Genomic DNA, 25869 nt, shown 5'->3' with positions numbered 1-25869 from the left:
AAGAGCTTAATATGAAAATAAATCATAACTTTCAAATAAAGGGCCAATTTTTGTATTTTTGCCTCTTTTAGAAGGGAGGCCATTTTAAAGGACTCTATTATTTCCCTTTTATATTCTATGTACTATATTAATGTTGTACATGCCAATGGCATAATTAAGTTTTTATTGAACTCAAAATAAGAAAGAGTAGCAAATGCTTTCTATCATTTTCTAATATAAGATATATTCGTCTATAAAAATAGCATTGTTATGGTTCTGAGTAATTTTTCTTACTAGAATTTCAACTCAAAATAGCTGAGGAACTGGGCAAGTACCAGTACAATATCTTTCCATTTGAAACTGCTGCCCTATGTCCAACATATTCATGCAGCCCAGCCACCCAGCAAAGCAGATAAACCCTTAGGTCTCAGTAGTTTTTATAAGAGAGCAGGAGTGTTCTTTCCTGTTCTAATCTGAGTATTCCCTGGGGGAAAATATGATGGCTTACATTTATGTCACAGATTCCAGCACTCTCATCAGAAATGCAGTGGGCTACAACTTGTCTGCTTTGGATTTTATGTTTTTTTTAATTTTTTATTGGTGCACTGCATTCATACATCATAGTGGGATATAAACAACTTTTGTAGACATACATGCACACATCGCCCAGTCAACCCCCACCCGATCCCCACCCCATTCCCTCCCCATCCCTCCTTCCCATGCTTGGCTTAGTGGTTGACATCTAGTATTATAGCAATTTATCCACGATCTGTTTTTTCTCTCGAATGTCTCTCATTGATCCACATTTTCACTCTCTTAATGATGGCTGGGGATGTTTTGGGCTTTCCCACAGGATAGATGCAGTTCCCTCCTACACTGATACACAGGACAATTCAGAGATTTACAGCTATTTTCACTGAGTAATAATCTCTTATATTGTCAGTATTTTCTATCATATCAAATAAAGTTCAAAAGAATATCTATATCATTAAAAGATTGGTATCATCTGTCAAATAGAAGAAAAGTTTGCCACTTTTATGTTCCAACAAGTAGGATATTCCATGGCCATTCCACAAAAAAATATATTTGATAGGGCCTCAGTTTTCATTCATAATATTCTTTTTCTTCAGACTTTTCTCTTCTTATATCACCTTATCTTATGAAATTCTACTTAACAGTTAAAACCCTCTAGTTAGATAATTAATAATGAAAACCCAGTTATTAGGTCCATTTTTATGAGCCCAAAGTGGTGTGTGTATGTGTGTGTGTATGTGTGTGTGTGTGTGTGTTTGTGTGTACTGAGAAAATGTATACCTGCTACATTAGTTTTTTATTGGTGCATTGAAATTATATACCATAATGAGTTTCAGAGTGATAGAAACATACACACTTATGTTACAAGTAGCATTATTTAATTCATATTAACTGGCACAATGCCTTGTAAATGGTAAGTTTCAATAAAATATAATCAATAAAGTTGTTTTAAGAAGCATAAAAAAAGTTAAAACAGATTCAAAATACCTAAACAAAGCCCCACACCACCTGAGCTGAGGAGAGTAAGCAGAGCAGTGTTTGCTATGATTTCCTGCTGCAGGGTCAGGGTCATGATGAGGGACCTGGTGTTCTTCAAGGCTGTCCCTCTTAGAACACAGATAGGAAGGGACAGATAAGTAGCCATAATATTTCTGTCTACACTTGAAGACACTGCAGCAGAGGATTCAGTTTAAAAGCCAAGGACTAGGATTAACACATACCCTCCTTCTTCCCAGAGAGCTCAGTGTTGTATAGTTTTCTTCTCTATTGTTCTGGAGAATGAATTTGGTGATATGAGGAGGTGACCAAAGGTATCCTTTTAGTCACTAATCCTGATTTCTGATGGAGCTGATGCTCAAGACCATTTGGCCCTCTGCAAAGGTTGGTCAATGTGATGGTTTTATATGCTGGGTGTAGATAATAAAGAGTCTTCTCAGGAACAAACAGTGTTAATGAGCTCTCACTACAATCTTATCCCATAAGTATCAACTCTGGGGAACATGAGCAATTAGAATTTCTCTTCTTGCACATTACTTGTAAAGCATTTAGTATTGCCACACAGATGTGATTCATTGCTTTTATTTAATTATGAATTAAAAGCTAGGATATAAGGCATGAAACCAGTGAGATTCATAGCAAGATATGTAAAAATTCAAGGTTTCAGGAAATGTTTGAGATGTATTTGATTTATTTATTTATTTTATTTATTTATTTGCAGGTCTGGGGATGGAACCCAGGGGCATTCTACCTCCGAGCTACACCCCCTGCCCTATTTTTTATTCTTTATTTTGAAACCAGGTCTCACTGAGTAGAGGGCCTCACTAAGTAGCTGAGGCTGTCCACGAACCGCGGTCCTCTGGTCTCAGCCTCTCGAATGCTGGAATTACAACAAGCGTGCGCCACCACGCCCAGCTTGTTTGAAACATATTTTAAAGAAATTATCTGAAGTGAATTCTCACCAAGAAAAAATATAAAAGCAAGGAAAGCAACTGATATTTGTAAAACTTGAAAGTATTTTCATGGAGCTCTACTAACTACATTTAGGTATTGTGATATATCCATATGACAGTAATTCTTATAACATTTTAACTTGGGGGATGGACAAAAGCAGTTTTGCTCAGCCATAATCTTAAAATACTTTAGAGATTGTTAAGACTCATTTGGGAGGTCCTAATTAATAGAGATGAGGACATTTTTCCTTGTAAAAATAAAAGATCAGTGTTGAAAAACACTGAAAACATATTTGCTATTGAAATTATTTTCATACTAAGCTATTTGCTTAGGAGTAAAATTATATTTATGCTCTTACTCAATGTTCATTAAGCAATATATAAATGTAAAATAAAATGCAATAAATTTTTGATTAAATTTTATTTGTGGTGTTTTAAAACATCATTAAATATAGAGATTTAATCTGTTTTTTGGGGGAGAACTAGGGACTGAACCCAGGGGACTTCCACCTCAAAGCTACACCGCTGGCCTCTTTTATTTTTATTTTGAAATAGGGTCTCACTAAGCTGCTAATGCTGGCCTTCAACCTGTGATCTTCTTGTCTCAGCCTCCCCCAAATTTGGATTACTGATGTGTGTCCCCAGCCTGGATTTTCATCTGTTTCTAAAGATATTTTTGTAAATTGCTAAACTCAACCCTTCAAGTTTTAAAGGGTAAAGGTTTGTATCATAATAGTTCATAATTGATAATACCTTAGAAGTAGAAACATAACTCAACTTTTGTTCTCAAAAATTTGACAGTTTTTATAAGTAGAATATCCACAGCATCAACCAACAGAAAACAATGTTAGAGACAACATCATCATTATAGTATGTGTGGTGAACCAGAACTATGACTTATGACCAAGAGAGATGAGAAATATCTGAGAATTAAACACTTGTATTTATTATTGAAAGACATAAAATTTGGAAGAACAGGGTAAAGTCAGGAAGCCACTTGAGGATGAGGAATTGTGAAAGAAGACATGGTCATAGGAATTAACATAGAATTGTTGAGATATTACAAGGATTACTCCACCCAGTATGATGTGCACCTTCCTAGTAGATCTTAATATATGTTAAAATATTATCTATCTTAATATATGTTAAAATATATTTTATGTCTGCATTACTCCTTTCATTTTAATCATGTTTAATACTATTATTTCCCTTAGATGCTATGCTAAATCCAAGTAATAAACTCTAGAGAGAAAACTGTCATCTATGGCCTAATATAAGCATAGGACAATGCAGAAGTCCTTAGTGATTGCATACCAGTCCTGCTGACACCTGATCTCCATTGCCTTAAAAACAGTGTTCTTAAAAAAGCCATAAAACATCGTAACTGTTGAAAGGAACACAGTAAGTAAAAGGGAGCAGGAAAAAACAAGCTAGAAGACCAATTAGAGAACAGAAAACAAACTTGCCCACTATGCAGTCACAGATGCCATCTTGCCGCATGACAGCCAAGTCCAGAGAATCACAGGAAAACAACCAAGGACTTGAAGTTAGCAGCTAAAAATCATTGGAATTAAGAGCCATCAGTTCCTCCTGTGCAAACGCCAGCTATGACTTCCAACAGTGGTGGCTGAACTCACCACACACTTCAGAGATCCAGACTGGCACTCAACAACACCATAAATGAACCCAATGTCCCCTTGGGAGAATGCATAGCATGGCATCCCCAGATACTAATGCAGCCACAGTAAACTCCCTGGGTCTGAGACCTTGCAGTTCAATCCGGCAAAGGGTGGATGGAGTCAGCTGTTGGACGTAGCAGAGGTTCAGACAGACTCAGTCTCTGCATTAGTGGAAAAAGTTGTGGAAGAGACCTAGGCTTACCACTAGATCCAACTAGTAGAATCTTTGTGATCATCAGAGACCACCCAATCATGGTGAACAGGGAGAAGTCAGACCAGCCCAACCCTAGCTGTGGATAACAGAGACTCTTACATTGAGTTTGTTCCCAGAGGCATCCACCACCTTCGCAGGCAGGGAGAGACTCAGGCTCCACATCTGATACTAAGTTCAGCCTCATTAATGCTGGCACTCTCCATAGACTGAGAAATACTCAGATAATCAGGCTTGAAGAAGGAAAGGTGTCAGTGACACTCAGTGTCTGTACCAAGAGAGACTGCCGAGGCCCACTCTGCTGAATATTCATATATATTTTAGTGTTGCATTAATTTGTTGTTGTTTTGTTTGTTTTTGTTCCTTTTTATTTTGGGGATGAGTCTGTATTCTTGTTTGTTTCCTCTATCCCCAACCCCTCTCCCAAGCTTCTTCCCTGTACATTCCTACTCTCTTCTCTCCATCCCTTTTCTTTTCTTTTCTTTTTTCTCTCTTTTCTTCTTTGTCTTGTATTAAATCCACTTCATATCACTATATTAAATACTCTAAATTGGTTACTAGAATACTACTACATATTCACTATCTCTAATCCCTACTGTATACTACCTTACCAAAAATCATACTCTCATTCTGTTTGATACTATCTGTAGCTTTACCCTAATCTTGCATTTATGACTTCACTTCCCTCCTTACTCAAACTTCATTGTTGAATACAATACAACTTGCCCTTGGAAAAGTGTCAGTTGACACCTGCAAACTGAGAGAAATCTATCAATATCAACAGATACAAACTTTTGAAATCATGAAAAGGAGGAATAACAAAGAAGTAATGAGCTCCCACAAAACCACAATAACAGAAATTGACAACACAGAATTGCAGAAATCATCAGAAAGACAAATCAGGAATGTAACTGTAGAAATAATACAGGACTTCTGAAAAGAATTTAGAGAGAGTCTGAAAGAAACAAAGAATGTAATCATTGAAGTGAAGGCATCAATTCAAACTATAAACAATTGATTAGATCACAAGGAGAATAGAATCTCGCTCCTAGAAGATGATCACTCCAAAAACAAATGCATAGTATATAATTTGGAAAAAACAATTTGGCAGCATGAATTGGGCATTTAAGAAATATGGGCCCATTTGAAAAGAGCTAACCTAACAATAATAGGTATAGAAGAGGGAAGAGAAGGTGACACAAAGGGATCAGAAATCTTTTCAAAGATGTAATATCAGAAAATTTTCCAAACATAAAACAAGAGGTTGATACAGAGGTACAGGAAAATTATATAATCCCCTTTAGACAAAATCAGAGAAAAATTCATCATACCACATAATAGGCAAACTGATCAATGCAGAAGCCAAGGAGAGAATCTTTGAAGGCAACAAAAACAAAACACCAAGTGACATTCAGAGGCAAACCAATTACAATCACTGCAGACTTCCCAAATAAAGTCATGAAAGTCATAAGGGCCTGGAGTAACATATTCCCAACTCTGAAAGAAAAATAAACTTGTAACCCCAAATTTCCTACCCTCCAAACTATCTCTCAAATTAGATGGTGAAATAAAAATTTTTCACAACAAACAGAAGCTAAAGAAATTTATGTCTTCCACATCAGCACTAGAGAAAAATACTCAAAGAGATTAGCTGCAAAGAAAAAGTAAGTAATACATGCCAGAATCAGAGAAACAAGAATTTCCATCAAGCAAATAGCTAATCAAAGAGAAACAAAAAATATTTCAAACAGAAGTTAAAACTCAAAATGTTAAAAATTGAAAATCATCTCCCAATAATCACAATGAATATAAATGGCCTCAAATCCTCAATAAAAAGACATAAGGTATCAAAATGGACTAAAAACCAGAATCCATCTATCTTCTTGTGTCCATACCCCCTCTTTTTTGGGGGGCTGCTTTCAGTTACCCCAGGAAGGTACTGCAGTCACCTTTGTTATGGAGCATGCAGTGGATCAGGGGGTTGCCATGGCCAGGGAAGTGGAAGCATCTTTCCATCTTGTCACAGAGCTGTGTGATTCTGTGGCTGGTGAGCTCAGTGTCTGTGAAAAAGGTCTTAGATTGCTGATTATAAGAATATTTGTTTCTTCCAAAGTTTCCTGCCAGTTAGTGGACCTGTCTGTGGCTATTGTTCTAACGTCTCTGTTGTTTGCCTCCCCTGCCCTTTTTTTTTTTTTTTTTTTTGCCTAGGTGTTAAAGGTGGCCTTGTAGTTAGTCTACGGGTCCTTACACCATACCATCTTGGATCTCTCCTCCATCAGATTTTATCTTTGGGAATTTGAATCAGTGGGTCTAGATTGAAACAAAAGATCACGAATCCCCTAAACTTGCTCTTTCTTTCCTTCTTTTCCTACCAGTTCATTTTGGGACATGCTCATTAATCTTTGTTCTGACTGTCCATTGGTTTGTACCTTCTGGTGCTGTGTGTGCTGCTGACTCCTTTGCCAGAATCTGTATTGCCACTCATGCTAACTGACATCAGGCACCAAATCAGTTAAAGAAAAGAAAGATGACCTTAGAAGAAAAAAATGGCCTCTTATGTTCTTGAATTGGAAGAATAAATATTGTCTAACTGACCATACTGAACAAAGTGATCCACATATTCTATGTAGCCACTATCAAAATACAAATGTCATTGTTCATAGAGCTAGAAAAAGTCAGTCCTAAAATTCATAACAAAGCAATTCTGAGAAATCAGAAACTTTTTTATTTAAACATAAATATATGAGAATCAGAGCAGTTATATGACACCTCTACAATGTCAGAGTTGAGAATTTGAAAGTGTTGGTTTTAAACTCAGACTGACTTGAGGGCATACTCCTATTCTTTAGCTATAAAAAAACAGAACTAAAATTCAAAATGAAGAACAAAAGACCCAGAATAGCAAAGTAATATGAACAATAAGAACTTTGTTTATTTAAGCATAAATAATAACAAATCAGATCAGTGATATTACATCTTTAAAAACTCATGTTTGAGGATTTGTAAGGGTTGATTTTAAACTCAGAATGACTTTTGAGGACATACTCTTATTCTTTCAGCCTGTTTCTTATCTCTGATTGAGTATTCAGTACATGATCCAACATTTCTTAACACAATCTCATAGGCTTATAGAAATATATTACAAATGGTAAGTGACTCTTATCTGGAATTTTTCCTCAATGATTCCCATAAGGCATGACAAGGAGATTGCCCAAGGGGCTACCCACTACTCTGCCCTGGGGATGAACAATTTCTTGTGGGAAATTAGAAATTGAGTAGAACTTTGAATCTCAAAAGGTCCAAAGTAAGATCTATTATATAGAATGTAAACACAGGAAAAGTAATTTCTACCCTCAAGGGGCCCATCTAACTAGGAAGAAAAGCACAAAGGCTGCAAAATTTTCAGGACTTCTCATCAATTTCCCTAGAACTATGGGGCATGATATAGCATCTCATTTGTCTGAGGTGCTATTTTGAAAACTAAAATGAGGTGGTTACGTTCCTTAATGCAACTGAAGATAACCTGCTAGTGAGATTCTCAAATAAAAATTATGGAATAATCTCCAGATGATTCCTTCACACATGTCAGAGACACATCTGCTTGGATTACTAGTACCCCCTTCATAATCAGGAACTTGGTTTCCTTAGGACTGTAGGGAGGAAGAGCCTTTGATTTCCAGCAGAAGAGAAGCCTCCAATGGAACAAGGGTGAGCCCTGAATCATTGTGTTTAGATAATCATCCTTCACAGCTTATGCTATATAAATCATTGGTTTTGGAGAACACCACATATTTACTGTTATTCTCAGCTCTAATCCTTAGCAAAGACTGAGAAGGAAGGAAAAGATGCTCAGAGACACTGGGAAGTCTGTAGGCATTCTTCCTAGACAGAGACACACATCACAGGTCAGAGAAGCAGGAAGAAAATGGAGATTCTTCAAGAACCAAGATAGGAAGTCTTGCTCTTTGGATGCCTTACTGTGTCTTCAGATAACTTCAAGCTTGGAAACCCTTTGCTCCAACTGTCCCTTTCAGGGCCAAATAGCGAGGGTTCATTGGTAGTGTCACCTTTTCCTCCTGTTTCTACAGATACCCATGAGGAAAATGACTATAGGAAATGACTCCTCAGTGACAGAGTTTATTCTTCTGGGGTTGACAGACCTACCAGAGTTCCAACTGCCCCTTTTTTTTCTATTTTTAGTGAACCACGTAGTCACTGTAATGGGAAACTTGATCTTAATTAATCTGATTTGCCTGAATTTGCATCTTCACACTCCCATGTACTTTTTTCTCTTCAATCTTTCCTGCATTGATTTCTTTTATTCATTTGTCTTCACCCCCCAAATGCTGATGAGCTATGTTTCAGAGATAAATAGCATCTCCTTCCCAGGATGCATAACTCAGCTATTTTTCTTCTCCTTTTTTGTCAGCTCTGAGTGCTATGTGTTGACAGCCATGGCCTATGACCGCTATGTGGCCATCTGTCAGCCCCTGCACTACATGGTCCTCATGTCCCCCAGGGTCTGCTGTCTGATGATGTTTAGTTCATACTTGATGGGGTTTGCTGGTGCCCTGGTCCATACAGTGTGCATGATCAGGCTCAGCTTCTGTGATTCCAACCTCATCAAACATTACATGTGTGATATCTTCCCCCTCCTCCAGCTGTCCTGCAGCAGCACCTATGTCAATGAGCTTGCAAGTTCTGTTGTTGTGGGGACAGGCGTCACTGTATCTAGCTTTGTTATCTTCATCTCATATGGCTTGATTCTCTGTAATATCATTCGTAAGTCATCAGCTAAAGGTTGGTCCAAAGCCATGAGCACCTGTGGTTCTCACATAGTCACTGTGGGGCTGTTCTTTGGATCAGGGCTGCTCACATATGTCAATCCATCATCTGAGACTGCAGGCCAGGGAAAGTATTTCTCATTGTTTTACACTCATGTGGCGCCCATGCTGAACCCATTCATCTACAGCCTCAGAAACAAGGATGTAAAACTTGCTCTCAAGAGAACTGTGAATAGGATCACACCTGGTGTCAGGGAATAGGATCCCATATACCTTGTTTCCTTTTCTGAGGCTTTTCCTCTGTTCCTTCTTACTTTTATAGTTATACTTTTCATATTTCATTCCACAATCCAGGCAAGACTCTACTGTTGTTCCTTTTATCACCATGTAGTATCATCATGTGGATTTATTCTTGGACTTGAGACTCATCAGTCTGCAGTTGGGTCAAGTCTGGTCTTTATTATCTCTACTTTATGAAGATACTGGGCTGGTATATTTTCCTACATGAACTCTGCAGTATCTACTATTTTTCTTGTATGTCTTCTTCACCCAACGGAAGCCATTCAACTGCTTGCTTTCTAGCAAGTTCATTTCTTCATTGTTTTCTGAGACAATTTAATTGATCTATTTCCTATTTCAAGAGTTTTATTTTCTATAACAGCTACAGAAAAAAGATGGATAACAACAACTGTGGGAATGATAACAGTAAAACATCCGGCATTATTTAGAGTGTGTGTGTGTGTGTGTGTGTGTGTGTGTGTGTGTGTGTGTTTTACTGGGGATTGAACCCAGGGGTATTCTACACATCTGAGCTATACCCAGCCATTATTAATTAGTTCATTTATTCATTCACTTTACTTTGGAATAGGGTCTTGCTAAATTGCTCTAGCTGGTCTGGAACCTGGGATGCTAATGTCTCATTCTTCCAAGGATTGGGATTAGAGATGTGCACCACCACATCCAGTTTATTTAGGGTCTTCTTGAGAATGGTTATTACTCTAGATTTTTAGCCTGACTTTAAAAGTGTTGTGAATTACATTTGACTAAGATTGAATTTTGTGGATATTTGAGTATAGTTTAGGACTAACTATCTGCTCAGGTTTCCCAAACTCTACCAGTAATGACAATGTATTGGTAAACTGATATTTTTTCTTATATGAAACTGCAATTGTCATTGGCATGTTCCTGTTTTCTAGATTGTGGGTAATGTAAATTATTGTGAATAAAATATATGCATATGTACATGTATGTGTATATATATGTGTGTGTAAATATATATATATATATATATATATATATATATATATATATATATATATGCGTGTGTGTGTATTTTTTATGTTGGAGATTACCACTCTACCACTGAGGCCCCAGCCCTGTTTTATTTTATACTGTGAAACAGTTTTTAATTTTACATTGCTGAAGGTCTCACTAAGTTGTAGAAGCTAGCCTTGAAACTGAGATTCTTCTGTTTCTGCCTGACAGGTACTGGGATTACAGTTGTGCGCCAGCACATATGCTGTTATTATTTTTTAAAATTATTTATTTTTGCAATGGAACAGTGCATGACATGTAATGTCACATTTTTTGTTTCTGATGTTGCACAACAAGGATTTCTTTTGTTAAAAGAAACTCTATTTACTACTTTTTAAAAACAAAATATAGCTGGTTATAGTCTACTAATTGACTCGACATTTGCATGTAATTTTGGATTCATTGCCCAGCTCAAAAACCACAAAAACAAATAACCCCCCACATATATAGCTTTTTATGTTTATTCTCTTTAATATGTCTGCTTATTCTACTATCTGGATAATAAAATGCTTATGTGACATGGTTAAGGCCACAGAGCTAATGACATAGAGCCCTGTTATTGACCCCCATTTGCATCCTATGAGGAAATGAAAAGAAAAAAGAAAAAATTGTGAAGGAACAGAGCGAACTTCTGGAGAATTATTTCATAATAAGACTAAAAGTGGTGATTAGGTGGGAATGATGCTTTGAGCCAAGATTCCTATAGTAGAGAGAAAGTCTGCAAGGCTTTTGTGCCGAACTAGAAAAAAAAAATCTCATTTCTGCCAAAAATTCCATTTTAAAGTGGAGTAATCAGCCTTAGCTATAAGAAAATACTTCATTTTATTCATAGTAATAGTAACCATGTTTCAAGGGATGTGAGGCTGAGCAATATGAGTCAGTCCTTTCTAGTGAAGCAGCATGCCACTTTTTTCCTTATTAGTATATAGATTCAAACAAATCTATTGACTATTATGTTAGTACTTGGTAACAAAAACAAATTATTTGTATAGAAATTATAGAAAACAGAGCTCTACAAATGTGTTTATTGTGTATGTTGCAGGGAAGGTATAACGTTTATGGTTTATCACTACCTTGAATGGGTTTGGGGCAGATACCCTCAGTAGATGTATTATAGTCATGGGACAACAGACTGTTATCAGTATAACTTTTATATTTATATGAAGATCATGACATTTTTTTGAGATGAGATTTCTCAATCCATGTTGGTCTTGAATTTCTGAGCTTAAGTGATCCACTTACCTCAGCCTCCCAAGTGCTAGGACTGTAGACACACGCCACCACGGCCAACTAAGATCATGATTATTGAAAATGTCTAGAACATTAGTTTATAAGCCTTGTCTTAGAGAAAAATGGTGCCAGTGAAAAACTTTAATTTATTCTAATATTATTGACATAAGAACTAATAGTTATTATAATTTTATGTAAAAATTTTTTAAAAATTGTTTAAAATTTAATTTTTCAGGCTCTATCTGAATTCTTGTTGTCACTTCTATACTTATGTTTATATACATCATGGTGCATGTGTTTCAAGAGATTCTTAAACTGATTTGAAACATGCTGTGATATACATAGTTTAATAACTACATGAAATGCTTATTAAAGACATAAGTGAGTTTTAAAACATCTATGTCTTTAAAGCCTTTCAACTCAGAAATACAAAGTGTAAGATAATGGCTGCTGTAGCTGGTAGGAGAAGAGGAAAGGGGGATGTTTGTCCAAGGGAACAAAATTTATGTCGTGTGCAGGAAAATGGATGGAAGCATAGAATATTATACTAAATTGGGCCAATCAGTCTCTGAAAAGTAAGGGTTGTATTTTTTTTCTTATATATAAAAACTAGAGAGAAAATAGTAACTATAACAAACTCTAACATAGAGAGAGATGAGTAGAATAGGTTAAGGTTGGGAGTGGGAGTCATGGAGTGAGGAAAGAATTGAAGAAAGAAAAAGTTCAAATAATGTTATGTCTGTATATAAAGCCATAAAACCAATCTCACCAAATGAACATGGAAGAGGAGGTGGGTAGGATCTAGACGGAAATAAAGCAAGGGATGTGTGCATGTATGTTTGTATCACTCTGAATCTCACTAAAATGTATAATTACAATGCACCAATAAAAGTATAAAAAGTAATTTTTATAAAGGCAACAGAAATAACTTTTAGTCCATTGCAAGCATGGTGATTATAGTCAATATCAATGTATTATACATCTCAAAATTGCTAAAAGAATAGATTTCTTTCCACAAATAATGATAAGAATGTGAGGTGATAGTTTTGTTAATTTGCATTATCTAACTAACCACAGTGAATATCTAATGATATTACATTGCACCCCATTAATATATACACTTTTGTCAATTAAAATAAAACATAATCACTATCATTATCTGTTCAAATTTTCTCATTAATGGTGAATATCAAGGAAATAAGAGATATAATAATTAAAAGTTCTTGGTGAACAATAGGAAGTACCTGTTTCAGTCAAAAAGCCTGCTATAAAAATTGTTTCCTAACCTGGATGTGTTGGTGCATGCTTATAATCCTAGTACTTGGAAGAATGAGGCAGGAGGATAGCAGGCTTGTGGACAGCCTCAGCAACTTAGTGAGACACTGTTTCAAAACAAAAAATAAAAAAGACTGGTAGTGTAAATTGAAGGTATAATGACCCTGGGTTCAATCCTCAGTACACTCCTCCCAAAAATTATGTTACAGAAACAAGTACATATTTTCATTAATAATTATGAATATGTTTAATTTGGGAATAGTACCTAAGAAACAGGAAAAGTCTTTCATGTCTATAGGAAAATATAGTATTTACTGACTGTGTCAGTTTTTTCTTATTTTACCAAATAATACATAATCCTTAAAAATTTAGAAGTTCATAAAATATAACTTAACAGTTTAATGAATAATATAAAAATCTTTGTTATCACAAGCCAGTTCATAAAATAGAGTACCGCAGAAAATCTTCAGTAGTTTTATCTGTGTTTAGTGGATGGTTTGGTCACAATATCCTACCCCTCAAAGTGATGGATATTACATTAAAACTGTTATGTTTCTTATTTAGATCACTTTATTTCATTAAGAGAATAAGAAGCAAACCAATGACTGCATGGAAGTGTTTGAAAAACACATTTGATAAAAGACTTGTACCCACACTATGCAAAGAACATTTAAAAGTCAACAATGAAAAAATAATTTATTTTGTTTAAATAATAGAAGTGGGAGAATTAAAAAATGGAAAAATGGGTAAAGATATAGTTCATAGTACAGTGCTTGGATAGAATGCAGAGACTCTGGGTTCAATGCCCAGCATTTCCCCAAATGAAAAAAAACTAATTTCATTTGCTATTTGGGAACTACAAATTTAAAAAGATGAATGAATGACAAAACTATGGGATACACAGTGGAATTTTACTAAGCCATAAAGAAGAACAAAATTATGTCATTTGCAGGGAAATATATGGAAGTGGAAAACATGCTAACTGAGATTAGTCAGTCACAAAAAGTAAAAAGTCATATGCTCTCCTTAATATGCAGAAGCTAGGGAGAAAATAGGTCATAGGAGGAACTGTAGATGAAGAAGGTGAAACCTTAGATGAGTAAAGAAAGTGACCTGAGGGAGGTTGGAGAGAGGGAAACTCCCAAATGCACATGAAGTACATTCACAAAGACATAAAAGTCAATCACTAAAACAAAATGCGAAGGAGGGAGGTGAGGGAATGGGGTGGGAATATGGGGAAGTGGTAAATGAGGGATGTGTGAATGTATTCCTCTAGCATCTTGTACCATATTAAGACGCATGACTTCAGGGCATGATGATGCATGCTTGTAATTCCAGCATTTGGGAGGCTTAGACAGGAGGATTGCAGGTTCAAGGACAGCCTCAGTTACTTCACCAAAGGTGGTGGGGAACAGACACTGGCTAAACCCATTTCCCAGTTAGAAGAAAAAAGTGCAGCTCATTGCCACATTTCTTTCTTTCTTTTTTTGTGTATGGTACTGGGGATTGAACCCAGGGGTGTCTTACCTCTGGGATACATTGCAGCCTTGTTTTGTTTTTTATTGTGAAACAGGATTATTTCACACACTGGCTTCAAATCTGTGGTACTCCTATCTCAGCCTCCCAAGTATTGGGATTATAGGCATGTGCCACTGGGCCCAGGTCTTTAATTTTACATAAACACCATCTTTGAGGCTGAAATGAATCTGGCTGCACTGTTTCTGTTTGGAGTATATACAGTCGAAAACTTACAATAAAGGTGAACACAGGTTTGATCCCCTACAATTAAGTAGGGGCTTTTTATTGACCAACAGAAATGGAAGAATTGTTGAGAGAATGCAAACACCAAAGCAAATGTAAAAATCTTCCACCAGTCATCATTTTCCTGAAACAAGGTATATCTAAAAGAAGCCTTGTCTACCAAAACATCTCTAGCTCTGGTTTCTGCAAAATACCTTGCAGAAACATTTCTGAAAAAAAGAATTTTAGTTTGTCATTCTTCTTATTTACTACTTGTATATCTACTTTGGTGAAATGTCCATTAAATATTGTGCCTCTATTCTCATTTGTGTAAGTTCAAGACACAAAAAATTAAAATAATATTAAAATGTAAGCCCCAATGGAAATAATATATTTTCAAAATATATACTGATATATAATATATGACTTAAATTAAGTTAAACAAGCCAGGCACAGTGGCCTGCTCCTGCAGTCCCAGATAGTTAGAAGCCTGAGACAAGAGGATAAAGATCATGTAAGTTCTGAGCTTTAAGTCCATCTACTGTGATCCTTCATTTCCTGACTCATAAATATTTTCCAAAGCAAACCGGATTATGTTTTATGCCCAAACAAGGACCTAGTACTTTTATGATTACTGTACATGTCTTAATAAATTTGGATTGTCATAAACAGAATACTGCTCAGCAATTAAATAAATGAATTGCTGACTCATACAACAGCTTGGAAGGGATTATTATCAGTGAAAAACAGTCTTATAGGTTACTCTGAAGTTACTCATTGTATGAATCCATTTATTATCCTCAAAATGACCAAATTAGAGATGGAGAACAAGTTAGCAGTTTCCAGAGAACAGAGAGGAAAATGAGAAGTGATACATATGAACATAAAGTTTTTTTTTATAAGGAAGCTCCTTATGGCATAGAATAAATAAATCTGTATCCTGGTTCTGATGAAGGTTGCTTGACTATGCAGATAGCATTGGGTTGCAAAAGAACTCCAGACACACCTGTACATGTAAAGTTATTGGAAGCTCAGTGAAATCTGTGATTAGTTAACACTCCTGCCACAATGCCAATTTTTCAGTTTTGCTATTTTCCTACACTTCTGATTAATATCAGTATAAGCAGAAGATGGGTGAGGAGTTCAAGAGACTTTGCATATGACTTTATTAACTTCCTGTGAATCAACATTTTAAAATAAGAAGTGAGAAGATGGCGACTGAGGGAAGCAGTGATTACCAGTTCTGCTGTCACCAGAACTTCATTGCCTTAAAAACAACATTATACAAAAGCCAGAAAATACCATAACTAGAACAATAACATGGTAAGTACAAGGCAATCAAAGAGCAGAAAAGAAACCTCCCAGCCTTGCAGCCATGGGAACCACAGCGGTGCCATCTTGCCTCACTGCACCCGACTTCAGAGAAGAACAGGAAAACAACCAGGCACCTGAAGTAAGCAGCTACAGATCATTGGAATTGTAAGCCATCAGTTCCTCCTGCACAAACACTGGCTACAACTTCCAGCAGTGGTGGCTGAGATCACTTCACCCTGAGTGACATGCAACAACACCAGAAAAGAAACCTGCCAGCCTTGCAGCCATGGGAACCACAGTGGTGCCATCTTGCCTCACTGCACCCGACTCCAGAGAAGAACAGGAAAACAACCAGGGACCTGAAGTAAGCAGCTACAGATCATCAGAATTGTAAGCCATCAGTTCCTCCTGCGCAAACACTGGCTACACCTTCCAGCAGTGGCAGCAGTGGTGGCCGAGCTCACTACACCCTGCAGAGATCCAGAGTGGCATGCAACAACACCAGAAAAGAAACCTGCCAGCCTTGCTGCCATGGGAACCACAGTGGTGCCATCTTGCCTCACTGCACTCGACTCCAGAGAAGAACAGGAAAACAACCAGGGACCTTAAGTAAGCAGCTACAGATCATCAGAATTGTAAGCCATCAGTTCCTCCTGCTAAACACTGGCTACACCTTCCAGCAGTGGCAGCAGTGGTGGCCGAGCTCACTACACCCTGCAGAGATCCAGAGTGGCATGCAACAACACCAGAAAAGAAACCTGCCAGCCTTGCTGCCATGGGAACCACAGTGGTGCCATCTTACCTCACTGCACCTGACTCCAGGGATGAACAGGAAAACAACTAAGAACCTGAAGTAAGCAGCTGCAGCTCATTGGAATTTTAAGTTTTCAGTTCCTTCTGCACAAACACCGCTACAACTTCCAGCAGTGGTGGCGGAGCTTACCACGACCTCCAGAGATCCAGACCAACACTTATCAAGATAGTAAGTAAAGCCCTGCTCCCCTGAGGACAACGCCCAGAGTGGCTTCCCAGGGACTCGTGCAGTCACGATAAACTCCCTCAGTCTAAAACTTTGTAGTTTAACTTAGTGAAAGTGAGAATGAAGTCTACAATTTGCAGCAAAGGTGCCTGAGTTCACAAAGCCCTTCAGAGATCCAGACCAGCGCTCAACAATACCTTAAGTGAAGCCACCATCTCCACAGGAGAACACCCAGTGCAACACCCCCAGGAACTCAAATAGCTGCAATAAACTCCCTGGGTCTGAAACTTTGTGGTTCAACACAGAGTAGGTGGGGTTAGAGTTGGCTATTTGACATAGCAGAGGTTCAGATAGACTCAGCCTCTGTCAGTGGAAAATGAAGGGAGAAACCTACACTTAATACTAGATTCAACTAGTAGGATCTATGGGATCACCACAGGCCACCCAATCATGTTGAACAGGGAGAAGTCAAACCAGCCCAGACCTAAATGTAGAGAACAGAAACTCTTACATTGAGTTTGGTCTCAGACCCATCCGCCAACTTAGAAGGCAGAGAAAGACTGAGACTCCACAACTGTGAAAAGTGTGAAGGGTGACCTGCACTCAACACTAGATCCAGCCCCATTGATACCCGCCATCTGCATAGACTGAAAAAGAATCAGAGAACCAGGTTTGCAAGAGGAAAGGTGCTGGTAGCACTCAGTGTCTACCCAGAGAGAGACTGCAAAGACATAGTCTGCTGCTGAATATTCACATATTTGTAGAGTTGTATTAATTTGTTGCTGGTGTTATTTTTTTTTTGTTGCTGTACTTTTGTGTGTGTAAGTATATATGCCTGTTTGTTTATTCTATCCCAAGCTTCTTCACTTGTAAATACCTACTCTCTTCTATCCTTTTTTTCTCTTTTTTTCCCTCTCCTCCCTTATATTCCTTGTCTTGTATTAAATTCACTTCATATCACTATAACAGAAACTCTACATTGGTTACTAGAATACTACTACATATTCATTATCTCTAATCTCTTCTATATACTACCTTACTAAACTCATGCTCTCATTCTATTCAGTCCTATCTGAGGCTTTACTCTATTTTTCCATTTATGTCTTCACTTCCTTTTTCACTCAAACAGCACTGTTGAATGCAATACAACTTGCCTTTAAATATACCAGTTGACACCTAGAGATTGAGAAAAATTATTCAAAATCAACAGATACAAACTTCTGAAATCATGAGCTGGAAGAATAACAGGGAATCAATAGCTCCCACAACCCCACAAAAACAGAACCTGACAACACAGAATTGCAGAGATATCCAGAAGGTCAAATTAGGAATGTAACTGTATAAATAATACAGGACTTCTGAAAAGAATTTGGAGTGAATATGAAAGAAATACAGGATGTAATCATTGAAATAAAGGCATCAATTCAAACTATAAACAATTGATTAGACCACAGGAAGAATAGAATCTCACTCCTAAAATGAATGCATAGTATATAACCTAGAAAAAACAGTTCAACAGCATGAACTGAACATAGAAGAAATATGGGCCCATTTTAAAAGAGCTAAGCTAAAAGTAATTGGCATAGAAGAGGGAATAGAAGGAGAAACCAAAGGTATCAACAATCTTTTCAAAGAAGTAATATCAGAATATTTTCCAAACAAAGAGCAAAAGGTCAATACACAGGTCCAGGAAACTTATAGAACCCCCTTCAGACAAGATCAGAGAAAAGGTTCACTATTTGACATAATAGTCAAACTGAATATTGTAGATGTCAAGGAGAGAATCTTAAAGGCAACAAAAACAAAAGACCAAGTGACATTCAGAAGCAAACCAATTAGAATAATTCCAGACTTCCCAATGCAAGTCATGAAAGCTAGGAGGGCCTGGAGTAGCATATTCCAAATTCTGAAATAAAACAACTTGAAGCCCAAAATTTCCTACCCAGCCAAAATATCTCTCAAATTAGACAGTGAAATAAAAATCTTTCATGACAAACAGAAGCTGAAGAAATATATGTCTTTCAAATCAGCATGAGAGAAAATACTTAAAGAGATTAACTGCAAAGAATAAATAAATAATACATGCCAAAACCAGAGAAACAAGAAATTCCATCAAGCCAACAGCTAAGCAAAGAAAAAAAAATAATTCAAACAGAAGTTAAAACTCAAAATGTTAGAAATTGAAAATCATCTCTGAATAATCACAATGAATATAAATGGCCTCACATCCCCAATAAAAAAGATATAAGGTATCAAAATGGATTAAAAGCCAGAATCCATCTATCTTCTGCCTGCAAGAAACACAGCTTAGAAATAAAGATAGTAGTAAACTAAAGGTAAAGGGCTAGAGCAAAGTAATCTATGCCAACAGAACTCAAAAAAACAGCAGGAGCAGCAACTATGATTTCTGACAAATTATACTTCAAGCCCAAGCTTATTAGAAGAGGCAAATCAGGTCTTTTTTTTTTTTTTACTGGTAAAAAGAACAATCCAGCAAAAGGAAATAATGATAGTCAACATTTATGATCCAAACATAGGTGCAGCTACTTTCATAAAACAAACTCTTTGTCACATTAAGTCACACATAAGTCCCAATAAAATAATGCCGGAAGACTTCAGCACTCCTCTCACACTGTTAGATCAATATTCTGGACAAAAGGTCAGTAAAAGATGCCTCAGACCTAAAGAACACCATCAAATAGACCTATTAGAAATAGGTAGAATATTCCACTGTACTATAGCAGAGTTCACATTTTTCTAAGCTGCTCATAGAACCTTCTCTAAAATAGATCACGTCCCAGGCCACAAAGTGAGCACTAGCAAACTCAAAAAACTGAACATTCTTTCCTGTGTCTTTTCAGACCATACTGAAATGAAACCAGAAATAAACTATAAGAAGACCCAGAGAAACCACATAAACATGTAGAAACCGAACACCACACTGCTAAATGAAGAATGTGTCATAGAAGAAGTAAGGGGTGAAATCAAGAAATTTCTAGAAACAAAAATAGAGATACAACATAGCTAAAACTCTGAGACACTTTGAAGGCCATATGAAGAGGAAAATTCATAGCACTGAATGCTCACATAAGAACAGAAAATCATCAAATAAATAACCTAATGACACACCTCAAAGCCCTTGAAAAACAGAAAAAATCTAACCCTAAAGCCAGTAGAAGACATGAAATTATTACAATCAGAGCAGAAATCAACAAAATAGAGAATAAAAAATAAAGAAAATCAACAAAAACAAAAGTGGTTTCTCAAAAGAAGTAGCAAGATAGATAAATGATTAGCCAACTTAACCAAGAAAAAGAGAGAAATTATGAAGATAAGAGATAAAAAAGGAGATATGACACTGATATTGTAGAAATCCAGAAGATTACTAGAAACTATGTTGAAAAACTATACTTGAACAAAATGGAAAATCTGGAAGAAATTGACAACTTCCTAGGTAAATACAACCTACCTATCTGAGTCAAAAAGATATAGAAATTTTAAACCAAAGAATTGCAATCAAAGAGATTGAAACAGCAATAAAGAGCCTACCATCAAAAAAAAATCCCAGGACCAGATGGTTTTCCAAGTGAATTTCATAAAACGTTTGTAGAAGAGTTAATTCCGATACTCCTCAATATATTTTGTGATATAGAATGAAACGAGTCTCTCCCAAATACATTCTACAAAAAGCCAACAATACATTAATACAAAACCAAATAAATACAGCTCAAGGAAGGAAAACTACAGGCCCATATCTTTTGTGAACTTGGATACAAAACTGCTAAACAAAATATTAGCAACATGCATTCAAAGCCACATCAAGAAAATCATATATCATGACCAGTAGGGCTTATCCCAGGGATGCAAGGCTGGTTCAACATATGAAAATCAATCTATGTAATCTTTCACACAAAACCAAAAGCAAAAATCACATGAACATTTCAATAAATGTTGAAAAAACATTTGACAAAATCCAACATTCATTTATGCTAAAAGCACTGCAGAAAATCAGAATAGAAGAAACATGGCTCAATATCTGAAAGGCAATATACAATTGACCTACAGTCAACATCATATTAAATGGGAAAAAACTGAAAGAATTCTTCCTAAAAACAGGAACAGGACAAGGATGTCCATTATCATCACTTCTTTTCATTATAGTACTTGAGACTCTAGCCAGAGCAATAAGGCAAGAAAAGGAAATAAAAGGAGTACAAATAGTAAAAGAAGAACTCAAACTTTCACTATTTGCAGATAACATGTTACTATACTTAGAAGACCCAAAAACTCAACCAAAAGGCTTAGAGAACTGATAAAAAAAATTCAGCAAAGTGTCTGGATACAAAATCAATCCTAAAAAATTGGAAGTTTTTCTATATTCCAACCATAAATCAACTGAAAAATAAATCTATAAAACACTTACACTCAGGATATCCCACAAAAAAATAAAATACTTAGGAATAAACTCAACCAAGGTAAAAGACTTCTACAAAGAAAATTATAAAACACTGAAAAAAGGAATTGAAGAAGACCTTAGAAGATGGAAAGTTCATCCATGTTCATGGATAAGCAGACTAAATATCATCAAAATGGCCATACATCCAAAAGTGATGTACAGATTCAATGCAATACCCATTAAATTTCCAATGTCATTCCTTAGAGATATAAAAAAAATCAGTCCTTAAATTCATTAAAAAAAAACAGAATAGCCAAAGTAGTTAGCAACTAAAACCATGCAGAAGGAATCACAATACCTGACTTTAAACTCTACTACAGTGCCATAGTAATAAAAACAGCATGGTACTGGCACAAAAATAGATACATAGACCAATGGTGTAGAATAGAAGACTCAGAAACAAATTTGCACATGTACAGCCAATTCATTTTTGAAAAGGGGGCCAAAAACATACACTGTAAAAAAGATAACCTCTTCAACAAATGATGTTGGAAAAACTGGTTAATCATATGCAGAAAAATGGAAATAAATCCTTTCTCACAATTCACAAGAGTCAATTCAAGATAGATCAAAGACTTGGAAATTAGACCAGAGACCTTGAGGCTCCTTGAAGAGAGCACGGGTCCAACACTGCAACACGTAGGCACAGGTAAAAATGTTCTCAACAAGACCCCAAAGGCACAAGAAACTAAAAAGCGAATCAATGCATGGAATTGCATTAAACTGAAGAGCTTCTATACAGCAAAGGAAAATATCAAGAAACTCAACTCAGAGCCAGCAGAATGGGAGAAGATTTTTGTCACCTACTCCTCTGATAGTGGACTAATTATCTAGACTATATAGAGAACTCAAGAAACTCTGCACTAAGAAAACAAATAACCCAATTAAAAAAAATGGGCAAGTAAACTTCATGAAAGAAGAAATTCAAATGGCCAATAAATGCATGAAAAATACTCAAATAATTAGCAGTCAGAGACACAAATCAAAACTACCTAACTCTAACTAGAATTTTAATCATTCAAAACACAAACAACAACAAATGCTGGTGAGAGTATGAGGTGGGAACTCTAATACATTGTTGGTGAGATTGTAAATTAGTGAAACCAGTTTGGAAAACAGTATAGTGGATCCTCAGATAAATGGAAACAAGCTTATCATATGATCCAGCAATACCAATTCTGGGTATCAACCCCCCAAAATAGAAACCAAAGTAACTGTTTATCTATGTTCATAGCTACACAATTCACCATTGCCAAACTATGAAACTAGCCAATCTGTCCATTAACATATGGATAAGTTTCAAAAATTTGGGATATGTACACAATGGAATTTTACTCAGCCATAAAGAAAAATACAATTATGTAATTTACAGGAATATGAATGGAATTGGAGGACATTATGCTAAGTGAGATTAGTCAGTCACAAAAAAAATACAAAATTGGATTCTCTCCCTAATATGCAGAAGCTAGGGAGAAAATGTATCATAGGAAGAACTCTAGATAAAGAAGGAGATACTATAGATGAGCAAATAAGATGACCTGAGGGGATAGGAGGGGAGAAGTGGGAAATTTTCTAATGCACATGATGTTCTTTAACAAATATATCAATGTCAATCACTAAGCCAAACATGAGAAGGAGGGAGGGAAGGAAATGGGGCAGAATTGGGTACAGGCTAATTGGGTGATGTATACATGTATTCCTTCACCATTCTTTTACTCCATTAAGATGTATGACTACAATGCACCAACAAAAATTTTTTAAAAATAAATGTTCTGAGTCTTAGTTTAGCTGACATTCATGTCTCCATAATAAATACATACACACATACATACATACATACATATATACATAAATGTCTGAGTCATAGTTTAGCACACTGCCATCTAAATAGCCATGACATTTCTTTAACTCCTCTTGCAACCTGGTTTGCCATGTGACTAACTCCTTACCAGTGAGATAACACAGGTGGATTAAGGTCTATCCCTTCCAGAAAGTGTTCTTCATATTGGGAGACATCTCCCTCTTCTTCCATATATTGATCTGATGGCCAGGTGGTGAAGATGGAGGAAGGATCTGAAGTCTTTATTGGAGACCAATAATGTTCACTACATCTAATGCAGTAGTGCAAACATTTAAAAGTATCTTATGTCTAGGATGAGCCATAGAACCACTTATACATCTGCTTCTGGTTTAAGGCAACATGGAGTGTCCCTGTGCTCTTCTATGGTGGACATCCAAACCTAACCCTAACTAATACAGGAGGTAAAAATACAGGAGTGGTGGCTCTCGCTTATAATCACAGCATTTGGGAGGCTGAGACCAGAGGATCGTGTTTCACAGACAGCCTCAGGTACTTAGTGTCGTCCTTCTGCAACTCAGTGAGACCCTCTTTCAAAATAAAAAATAAAAAATTGGGCAGGGGATGTAGCTCGGAGGTCGAATGCCTCTGGGTTCCATCCCCAGACACCCCCCCAAAAAAAAGGTTCTACTTCAAGATTGTTTCTGTGATATCCTAATGCTCCCTACATATTTTAAGTGAGTAACTGTTTTCTTTGGCATTAATGCATGCTGATATCGCAGAAATAAAAAATACTGTATGAGAACATTATCCACATTTATCATAGCCTAGTGTTCAAATGTATTTGCTGTATTGTGGTTTTTTTCAAATATGCAACTTTAGATTGCATATATTTTTCTGTAGTGGTGTTTAAGTAGCCCTACATATTTTTACTTTTGTATTTTGTTATAATATCTCTCCTGCACCAGTGTCTTTTATCACTCTTTCTGTGGTAGAGAACCACATTTATTTTGCAATGTTTCTGTTAGGTATGTGAGTATTTTAAGAGTATATCTTCCAGCAGTCCTCAGAATACTATTGACAGTCTGACCATTTATATTATTCTAAACATGTCTAAATATACTTAATAAATTAATAAAGGATTAGAAAGATAAAAACTCATAAATAGCCATTTTAGTTTTTGCCCAAGAACTGAAAATAATTGTTGGATGCTGTTTCTTTAATGCCTGAAGTACTAACTTAAAATTTCATACACACAGAGGTAGGCATAGTGGTGCACACTTGTAATCCCCGCATTTCGGAGGCTAAGACAAGAGGATCCCAGCTGGTGAACAGCCTCAGCTACTCAGTGAGGCCCTTTGCAACTCAGTGAGATCCTGTTTCAAAAGAAAAAAAAATAAAATATAGGGCTGGGGATGTAGCTCAGATGTAGAATGCTTCTGGGTTCCATCCCCAGTACTGAAAAAAAAAAAACAATTACATGTACATAAATCTTGTAAAATAGATCCAAGCAATTCAGATTCAATACACAGTGTGCATATATTTTACACATTAGCATATATACACATACACACACACGTGTGTGTGTATATATATATATGTATATATATATATATATATATAATCACATGCAAATGTCTACATTTGGATAAATAAGCACACATATGGATATTTTACAGAAAAATAAAATGAGATATGAGGATATGAAAAAATTGATACATGGAAAATCAAGAAATAAGTTAGATGACACCCATGATTTTTTTTACTCTACTTCTTAATGGAGTATCATAATTTCCTCTTGCTATATTATTCTTTTTACTAGTGAAAAAGTCCTGCTTTGTTTCTTCTGATAAACTTAAGCTTAATGTCTAATTTGTCTGATATCATAGTTGTAACTCCTGTTTGTCTTTGAGTTCCATTGGCATGGATTACCTTGTTCCAGGCCTTTACCTTTAGTTTGTGAGTATTTTTACAAGATGTGTTTCTTTTAGGCAGCATATAAAAGGATTGTTTTTTTAAATCTATTTTTTCACCTTATATCTTTTTATTAGAAAGTTTGAGGCCATTTATATTTCACATGATTATTGAGAGATGATTCTTTAAAAAGAATTTTTATTGGGGCACTGTAATCATACATCTTAATGGTGTATGAGATTGTAGAGGCAGACATGCACACATCATTCACTTAGCCCTTTCCCAGTTCATACCCCATTCCCTCCCTCTCATGTTTGGCTTACTGATGGACTTTGAGATGTTTGTGAATGTATGTCATGTGCATTAGGAGATTTCCTTCTCCCCCTCATCCCCCTTAGTTAGGTCACCTTATGTGATTATCTATGGTTTATCTTTCTTGCATATCTATGTTCATAGCCAATTCACAATTCATAATTTCCAAACTATAGAACCAGCCAAAATGTCCATCAACAGATGAATAGATTACAAAACTATGGGTATGTACACAATGGAATTTTACTCAGCCATAAAGAAGAACAAAATTACATCATTTTCAGGGAAATGGATGGAACTGTATAACATTATGCTAAGTGAGATTAGTCAGTCACAAAAAACAAAAAAAAATCAGATGCTCCCTCTAATAGGAGTAATTCTAGATGAAGGAGAAATGATTA

At 36.2% G+C, this 25869-nt stretch overlaps 1 protein-coding gene across 1 annotated transcript in view; it reads left to right on the top strand.

The window, feature by feature from the left end:
- Positions 1-8455: 8455 nt before the first annotated feature.
- The window catches only part of LOC308278487 (olfactory receptor 8G1-like), a gene marked incomplete at both ends in the record, with an annotated part of 199958 nt that continues 182544 nt past the window's right edge, over positions 8456-25869 (top strand). The window contains one exon of the mRNA XM_080718272.1: positions 8456-8512. Coding sequence (XP_080574398.1) covers positions 8456-8512 — 57 coding nt within the window. The remainder of the gene's footprint in view (positions 8513-25869) is intronic.

This window comes from Muscardinus avellanarius (assembly GCF_963383645.1).
Source record: "Muscardinus avellanarius genome assembly, chromosome: 1".
Lineage (NCBI taxonomy): Eukaryota > Metazoa > Chordata > Mammalia > Rodentia > Gliridae > Muscardinus > Muscardinus avellanarius.
This window is presented reverse-complemented; position numbering and strand designations above follow the sequence as displayed.